This window comes from Micropterus dolomieu, linkage group LG13, assembly GCF_021292245.1.
Source record: "Micropterus dolomieu isolate WLL.071019.BEF.003 ecotype Adirondacks linkage group LG13, ASM2129224v1, whole genome shotgun sequence".
Classification (NCBI taxonomy): domain Eukaryota; kingdom Metazoa; phylum Chordata; class Actinopteri; order Centrarchiformes; family Centrarchidae; genus Micropterus; species Micropterus dolomieu.
This window is the reverse complement of record NC_060162.1, coordinates 10,009,796-10,018,788: the sequence shown is the minus strand read 5'-3', so window position 1 is coordinate 10,018,788 and position 8,993 is coordinate 10,009,796. Positions and strand designations below refer to the sequence as shown.

Here is an 8,993-nt window from a genome sequence, read left to right as displayed (position 1 = left end):
TGAAATGGTTGGTTACAAGTGATTGCTAAGGTGTCGGTAGACATTGGTGAGCTCAATACTGGTGGATATGACGTAATCTGCACTCTGCGCATGCGTTGGCGTCTGTAGCTACCTGTCGGAAGCTCCGTCTTAAACCGGACTCTTATCGAGTTTTAATCCACTCTTTTTCGTTACATTTTTTTTTATCCTTTTCATTTAATTTACGTTTTTAACTTAAGTTTTACGTGGGTTAAGGATTTTAGTCATCCAACATGGAATTTAAGCTAGATGACCGTAAAAACGCCATCAACCACAACAAAGCTCCGGTGACTATGCTAGCCGAGATAACTCTGCCCCATGAGGACTGCTCACTCCTTAAGAAAGCGAACAAAAAGATTGCTGACCTTATGGAAGACATCCGACGACTTTCAGAGGAACTCAAAGAGAAAGATTCCCCGCTGACTGGCTTTATGGATGTGGCTTCAGTACAAGCCAAACTCTTAGCGCAACCGCTAACATCCAGGACACCGTGTTATGGGACCCCTCTAGTCTTCCCGGGCTTTCCTCCTGCTCGACTCCGAAGCATCAGTCAACCTGGGCTGAAGTGGTGGTCCGTGGCTGCAAGAGAGGCTCGGATGGGGCCACCTCTCCTCCGCACATCGGCCTCTCCAACCGCTATGCCGCCCTGTCTGACGACACTCCGGTCCATCCAGCGGATGCACCTGCGGCTTCGAGTCTCCCTGACACGGATCTCTTTCGGCGCACAGTGCCTGCGGACACTGTTGCATCTCCTTCACCGGCTACATCTCCCGCGCCGGTCTGCCGCTGGGCCTGATCGGCGGCCGTCATCCCGGTCAAAAAACTTTAGTTTTGAAAACTACCAACAAACTTTAGAAAACACCATATAAAATGCTAAATTGTTGCAGAAATAAATCTGTTTTACAGTCAACAGCAGAGAAGACTACTTCAGCACTTCATCCCCTATTGCGTATCTAGGGTTTACAGTAGAGTTCATACCAAACTGTATGCACTACACAGTAACTTCATTGGTTATTGAACAACAGCCATACACTAAATCAAGTAAATACTGTATTTTGCAGTGATCTAGACATTGATACGTTGTCTCAGTATCTAAGTCTGTCTAAAAGGTTGAGAGTACATACAGATGTGTTCTTCTGAAATACTCAAAGAACAGAAATACTATGTTGGTATTATTCAAAATGTTCAAAAATCAATGAAGTTACTGTGTAGTGCTGTTTTGTATGAACTCCACTATAAACCCTGTCTTCACAATGAGGGATGAAGTGCTGAAGTTGCCTTCTCTGCTGTTAACTGTCATTTTATATGATGTTTTTTAAAGTTTGTTGGTATGAAAATGCATATTTAAGTATTACTATAAAGAGCCATCTAAACCGTTTGGTAGAGCAGTATATCAGAAAAACTAATGGGTCTGTTAAAAAATTTTTTTTGGATTATTGTTGTTATTGCCCTAATGAAATAAAAAATGTAAAGAAATAATTTTTCCATCACTTTTTTCTTGGTGAGGACTTTAAAGGGTTAACAGTCTGTATTAGTTATGACGCATTTATAATAAGCCTTTAATGGTAGCCTATTATAATATATAACATTTTAACAAGGGATTACTAAAAACAATTCAAGTAATGGATCAGCTGTCACAGCCTGGATCCTGTATGTTAAAATTCTGGTCTAATTGTTTAATGCCTAACATTTTCCCGTCTCCACACATCACTGGTAAGAGATTCCCATGGAATGGCAATGTAGCTTATAAGGTACTATGCGAGTGAACTCCTTATAACACTCTTACCCGCCTTCCTCCTCTTCATTCTCCTCCTCCGTCTCCTCCCTGTTTCTGTCTGCCCCCGCTCCGCTCAGCACGACACGCAATGGAACAGAGATCATCCTGAGTGGTAGAGTCAGTTTGAAACGGGACCTCAGACAGTAAAACTGTGGATGCAGCAGCACAGGAAATGCCTTGTGGACTCTTGTTAGTCATTTAGCAATTTTGACCTCTCCGGGGATCTCTGTTTATCTCAACACCGAGCGTGAGAGGGGAACGGTCCGTGGAATAACTGAATCTACGGGACATCTATAGTGCGTCAGGATGCTCGGGATAAGTCAACATTTCACTTTGACAACAGTGGCAGTTGTTGGTGAGTTAGTAACTTACAAGGAATTTAGCATTTGTGCTGATTATCAGATGAAATAATGAGTGACAGGCGGGGAGAGCGCCTTTTCTGCCGCGTCAATGTCTCCACCGCTTTTACGCACACACCAGACAGCAGCTTACAATCGCAGTCTGCATAATTGACAATTGAGCTACTAAAAGCATCCATTAGGTGTGTCACTCACGTTGCCTGCACGCACATTAAAAGGTGGTGGCACCACAGTGTCCTCGTAAACTGCCACTAAATACTTTCCGTCCGTATTGCCCAGATGTTATTTATTCTGACTGAGGGAAACCGCAGGGCACTTAATTGTTTCTACGTGCAGAGAAGAAGCCTTAGAAGCATGGCATTGCCTAATGTAATAGAGGCATTACAGTCAGTCAAAGTACTGGATGGTGCTCTAATTGGATGTTGAGCAAGCCAGTGTTTACACACCAGTGTCAAGGATTTATGTGAAAGTCAGTTTTGCTGTTTCTGAGCAAACATGTCTGCGTGGATTTTCCTCATGTTTCTGCAGAAACTGAGTATTTCCAAAGCATGTATGATGTGAAATGATGTCAAGTCCTATGACATATCCTTGAATGAATCTATGAATGAATGTGCATGAGTGGGAAATTACACAAAAAATGAGTGAGCTAGATTTTAATTTGTAAAAGTTTTTTAAAGTGAAAAGTAAAGTAAATATATATGGATATCTGTATTCTGTAGCCACATTGGTGATGATTGGCTCTGGGGTTCAGCTCCTGCAGCAACAGCAGTGAATTAACTTCTAGGTCATGTCCAAGTAGTTCAAACACAATGGACAGTACTGGCAAAGTTGAGTGAACCTCCTCTCTGAGTTTCGAGGAGAGAAAAAAACAGAGAAGGAGACGAAGAAGAAAGACAGAGCAAAGTGAACAGGCTGTCTTTAATTCTCAGATTCCTTTGCTTACATGTGATACTGGCTTGTGATGGTCATTAGATAACTGAGTTAGAGATGGAGATAAATGTGTGTGTGTGTGTGTGTGGAAAGGGATCAGCTGAAGCTCACATAGCAATTTATCAAGAAGTCAGGTTTACTTACTTCCCTGTTTGTCTCTTTCAATCAGATTGCTGCAGGTCATTGAACAATGCCTTGGCTCTGTCTGTGCACCTTCAATGTGATCGTCTGAGAATGAGGCTGACTGTAGTCACTTAACTAAACGCGTTCGTGTTGTGTTATTGTCTTATGCCTCACACTACTACTGATGCTAAAAGTAGTAACGCAGTCTGAGCTGTCCGAGCATGACCTCCACTGGGTTACACATGGGTTAGAAGCTATCTGGTTTGAGACCATACAGGGAGCTCCCGTGTTGTGCTATTGGAGCTGCCTCTGCCATGCTTCAGAGGCCCGCATGTGGTTATTGTAGTGGCAACATTTAATCTCTGTAAATTCCTAACGGAGATGGGGCTACAGGTGGTTTGAGTTTGGTGCTGCAGAGGAGAGGTGCATCTGGCTTCAATCAGTATGTGTCAGGCCAGAGTGACCGAACTTACTTAGGACTCAGCATGAGCACCTATAATTGAGACTGGGGCTGCAACTAATGACTACTTTCATTATCTAGTCATCTGTCAGTTTGTTTTTGATTAATTAATTAATCATTTAGTCTATAAAATGTTTGGAAAAAGCATTATAAAATAGCAATCACAGCTCCCCAGAGCCCAAGATCATGTCTGCAAATAACTCGCTTTATCTGACTAAATGTCAAAAATAGAGCTGAAATATTAGTTGATTTATCATTTGGCATCATCATGGCAGAAAAATAATCCGCAACTATTTTAATAATCGAATAAAAGAAATAATACGTTTTCAAGTGAAAAATGTGAAAAAATGCCAAACATTCTCTGGTTCCAGCAACTCATATTTCATATATCATTGTGAATGGAATTTTTTTTTAACCTTTGGTCAAACAAAATTGTCAGACTAATCAATAATCAAAATTATCATTATCTGCAGCCCTAGTCCAAACCTCAAAACATTTTATTTACAGTTATATAAAACAGGACAAAGTAGCAATTAAGAAGCTGAAACCTGTGAATGTTTGATCATTTTCTTGATAAATGACTTACACACTAGAAGTCGCCTGTTCAGCTATCACATAGCCAGCATATAGACCACATGTTCATCTTACTTAGGAATGTATTTAGTATTCGTTGTGTTTGTAACTATGTCTGCTACAAAGATGGAGAGAAGGGGTGAAGAGTTAGTCAAACACAAACTGATGACTGACATTCCTTTGGGGACTGTGATGCTTTTTTCCTGCCTTTTTCTTGCTTTCCTCAATTCTCAGTATTTGCCTTTTCTCTGTATTTTCACGAGCACATGGAAGGCTGAAGTAGATGACCGAAGTAGATGGTTAATTCATTGAAAGCTGTAAGGTCTTCAGACATTAAAGCTCTAAATTGAATTTATGAACCTGAGTAGTGAACGCGGCCATCTCCGTCATTAGTAGTATGTCTCCTCCTCCTCCTTCATTTGAATCTGCTCACTCCCTGGGTCGCAGCAGTCAGCACTAATTTGACAAACTGTCTGCTGGCAGGGGCAGACAGATTCCCTGGAATGTGAAGTAATTAAGATCTGATTATGTTAGATTATTCAGCATCTTTGATGAGTTCACTTTTAGCATCCTTTCTCTTTTAATTAGCTAAGTGTAACTATTGTTTTAAGTTAGGCCGTTACCACTGAAAACTTTCAAGATGTGAAAGGAAAGCAAGTTCTTTGTCTTACTTATATTCGCTGCATTATAACACTGATAGAAACCAGTCTGTCACTATTATATCTCCTCTTCCACTGAAGTTTGGAGTGAAATATCTCATCGGACGGATTTTGCACAGACACTCATGGTCTTCAGAGGATGTATCATTATGACCTTTCCTCTACCGCCATCATCAGGTCAAAATTTCAAATTTCCTGAAGACCTCAGAGAGCGACCACAAATGTGCGCATGCAACAGATCCTGGATGTAAGAGAGAGCTTGACCATGCAAGGCTCTATAAGTAATGGTTAAAATTTTAAAATGTACTCTAAAACCAATCGGAAGCCAATGAAGAGCCTTAAGCACAGGAGTAATGTGCAATCGCTTGTTAGTTTTAGACAAAAGCCCTGCAGCTGCATTCTGCACAACTTGCAGTCGGTCTATGGAGGATTTGTTTAGACAAGTGTACAGTACATTGCAATAATCCAGACGAGAAGAAGTAAAAACATGAACAAGCATCTCCATCTCTTCTTTAGAAACCATAGATCTAATCTTAGCAATGTTCCTGAGATGGAAAAAAACTGGAACGAACCATAGATTTAACATGACTGCTAAAACACATAGATTTATCAAAAATGACACCCAGATTTCGCACAACATTACTGTCAGAGGATGATAGAGCCCCAAGTGCCTGCCTAATTTTAGGGGTAATGTTGTCTGGGGCAAAAATCAACACCTCAGTTTTGTCTGTATTTAATTACAAAAAGTTGTCCGCCATCCATTTTTTAATGGAGGCTAAGCAATTGTGCAACACTAAAAGATAAATATAATTGGATGTCATCAGCATAACAATGATAAGATATGTCTTCAAAGCTACCAATAATCTTTCCAAGAGGAAGCATATACAGACTGAACAGCAGGGGGCCGAGCACAGAACCTTGGGGCACACCACAGGACAAAGGGGCAGAGTCTGACATATATGTTCCTATGGACAAAGAGAAATTCCTGTCAGAGAGATAGGAGGAAAACCAGTTCAGAGCTGATCCAGTAATGCCCACAGTTGTTTTCAGTCGATCAATCAGAGTGCAGTGATCAACAGTATCAAACGCTGCACTGAGATCTAATAGGACCAGCACAGAACATTTACCCCCATCAGCAGCCATCAAAATATCATTTGAGTCCCTAAGGAGGGCAGTCTCAGTTGAATGTTTTTACGAAAACCAGACTGAAATTTATCAAAGATATTATGGGAATCCAAAACATTATGTAGCTCGTTCGCAACAACCTTTTCTAGAATTTTCGAAAGAAAAAGCAATTTAGAAATAGGCCTATAGTTTCTAAGTGAAGCTGCATCAAGATTGTTCTTTTTCAAGATAGGCTGAACAACCCCATGCTTAAAACAGCTGGGGACCTGGCCCAGCTGGAGAGATAAGTTTAAAATTGAAACCAAACATGGGCCAAGTAGATGTATGGATATCAGGTTAGTAAAGTAAGAGGATCTAGCATCCTTGATCATTCCGTTTAAGTCTATTAAGAGCTCTTTAAGATGCAGGCGGTGGACTTGTAGCTGAGTCGCTTTCCATAAACGCTCAGTTCTCCGACAGACACGCCTCAAGCTGCGAATGGTGTTATTCATCCACGGGGATGTATTAACAGAGGGAATTTCTCTAGTGTTAAGAGGCGCCACTTTGTCCAACAGCAGGGTGCAGTGATCATTAAACGCCTGTGCACAAGCATCCGCGTCATTCGAAATAAGAACCGAGCTTGCGTCAAATGCAGCTGAAAATTTCTCAACAGTAAGCTGGTTAATCAAACGTGAGCAGGACGCTCGTTTAGCAGGCAGAAGAACGTCATCACAAACAAGATCAAATAAGATACATTTGTGATCACTAACAAATACATCTTCGATGCAAACATTATTAATGTTTAAACCATGAGAAAGAACAAGATCGAGCGTATGTCCCTTGCTATGCGTAGGACCAGAGACATGCTGAGTGAAGTTGAAAGATTCAGTAACATTTAGAAATTCAGAAACATTTTTGCAAGTATCATCATCCACATGAATATTAAAATCGCCAACAACGATCACTCTATCCAGCTTAATAGTGGATGATCAAAAGTCAGAAAAATCAGTAAGAAAAGAGGCCGCCGGCCCAGGTGGCTGGTAGACTAAAATACAATAAAATGTATTTGAACGACCAACCTTAGTCATCTGTAGTTCAAAAGAAGAGTACGTGCCAGTGCTCATTGACTGGCAGATAAAATGTTTTTTAAAAACCACAGCAAGACCTTCACCACGGCCTGTGAGTCTTGGTGTGCTGATAAAATTACAGTCCACAGGACAGAGCTCATTCAAGTGATAGTATTCCATATCCCGTTGCCAAGTCTCTGTGACCAGTGGTAGGGTTTCTCCAGGGCATCGGGACCAGAGTCCTGGGGACGTCAGGGAAGACAGAACGAAGACATGAAGGTCTGGCGTCGCTGTCAAAGACCCCCAGCTTCAAGAGTTTTTTCAGATGAACCTGCCTCCCTGCCCTTTTTCCTCGCTTTCTCTGCCGTCTATTTGTAGGTCATATTAGGCCCTCTCCCTGCCACAAACACACAGCAGTTGCAGTCGGACGTACGAACCGGGCTACAAACTCACCTGTACCACTCCAGGTACATCCGTCACCGCACTCCGCCATGGAGGATCGGATCAACAGCATTGTTTGGCGATCGTACACCCTTGCAGTAGACACAACGTTTGTTGACAAACTTAGTAGCAATATAGCGCAGGAAACAAACAAAACGAGGCGGGACGAACAACTAGCCGCAGCGGCGAGGCCAAACACAGGCGCCATGCCGGAACCGAGAGCGAGGTGAGGTAGTGGGAATTCAACCTGAGTAACATGTTAATTAAGGGCATATCAGACACCAAAATACTGCACAACAGTATTGTTGTCACAGTGGAACTATTTTATCTTTTGTCGCAATGATTGCAAGGTTAACAGTAGATATTTGCTGCTTTTATTAGAAAGTAATCCACCAGGAACATGCACTTTCATGCATGTGATTCACCAACGCAGCACCTTGCTGGATGACTTTGCATTGCAGCAAAAGATTACAGGTTCAACTTTTTTGCTGGACTACACTGTGTTGTTTTACCTTAGACCCCTGTGTTGGCACTTCCCCTGCATTTCTTACCAAATGCACCTTGGGAATCATAGTTAGCTTCTGTCGTTAATGTTTATATGTACACAGTCTTGAAACTTTGCTTTTTATCAAAGAACTAGAATAATCTTTTGTATTGATGATTGAACTAAAATGAGTCTCATACCTATCAAAGTCGCCTGACATTGTCTATGCAGAAAATGGACAGGATCCTGCCCACTCGAAGATGTAATACTTTTGTAGCTTAATTTAATGCAGGTGGCATTTCTCAGCATGTTTTTCTCAGATTTGTTTGGCCTGGCAGTTTATGGTGGGGGCTATAGCCGATGAGGTAGATATGCAGGTTTTCACACTTCCTTTAAATAAGGAAGCTTGCACACTAACACTTACCTCATGGTTTACATTTCCAGTCAGACTATGTGACAGTCTGTGACTGTGATAAACTGACTGTGTTGTTCAGAGCACTTTGATGTCTCCTTGTTTATTGTTCAGACATGTCAAATGAAGTGTTACTATAGAATTTAATTCAGTGTCCTTTAAAAAACTTGTGACATATGTATATAGTGTACACTCACCTAAAGGATTATTAGGAACACCATACTAATACTGTGTTTGACCCCCTTTCGCCTTCAGAACTGCCTTAATTCTACGTGGCATTGATTCAACAAGGTGCTGAAAGCATTCTTTAGAAATGTTGGCCCATATTTATAGGATAGCATCTTGCAGTTGATGGAGATTTGTGGGATGCACATCCAGGGCACGAAGCTCCCATTCCACCACATCCCAAAGATGCTCTATTGGGTTGAGATCTGGTGACTGTGGGGGCCATTTTAGTACAGTGAACTCATTGTCATGTTCAAGAAACCAATTTGAAATGATTCGAGCTTTGTGACATGGTGCATTATCCTGCTGGAAGTAGCCATCAGAGGATGGGTACATGGTGGCCATAAAGGGATGGACATGG

The 8,993-nt window shown here is 41.5% G+C and overlaps 1 protein-coding gene across 1 annotated transcript in view; it reads left to right on the top strand.

The window, feature by feature from the left end:
- Positions 1–1,873: 1,873 nt before the first annotated feature.
- Positions 1,874–8,993, top strand: part of itga1 (integrin, alpha 1) — a 53,280-nt gene continuing 46,160 nt past the window's right edge. Inside the window, exon 1 of the mRNA XM_046066819.1 lies at positions 1,874–2,150. Coding sequence (XP_045922775.1) covers positions 2,102–2,150 — 49 coding nt within the window. The 5' untranslated portion in view covers positions 1,874–2,101. The remainder of the gene's footprint in view (positions 2,151–8,993) is intronic.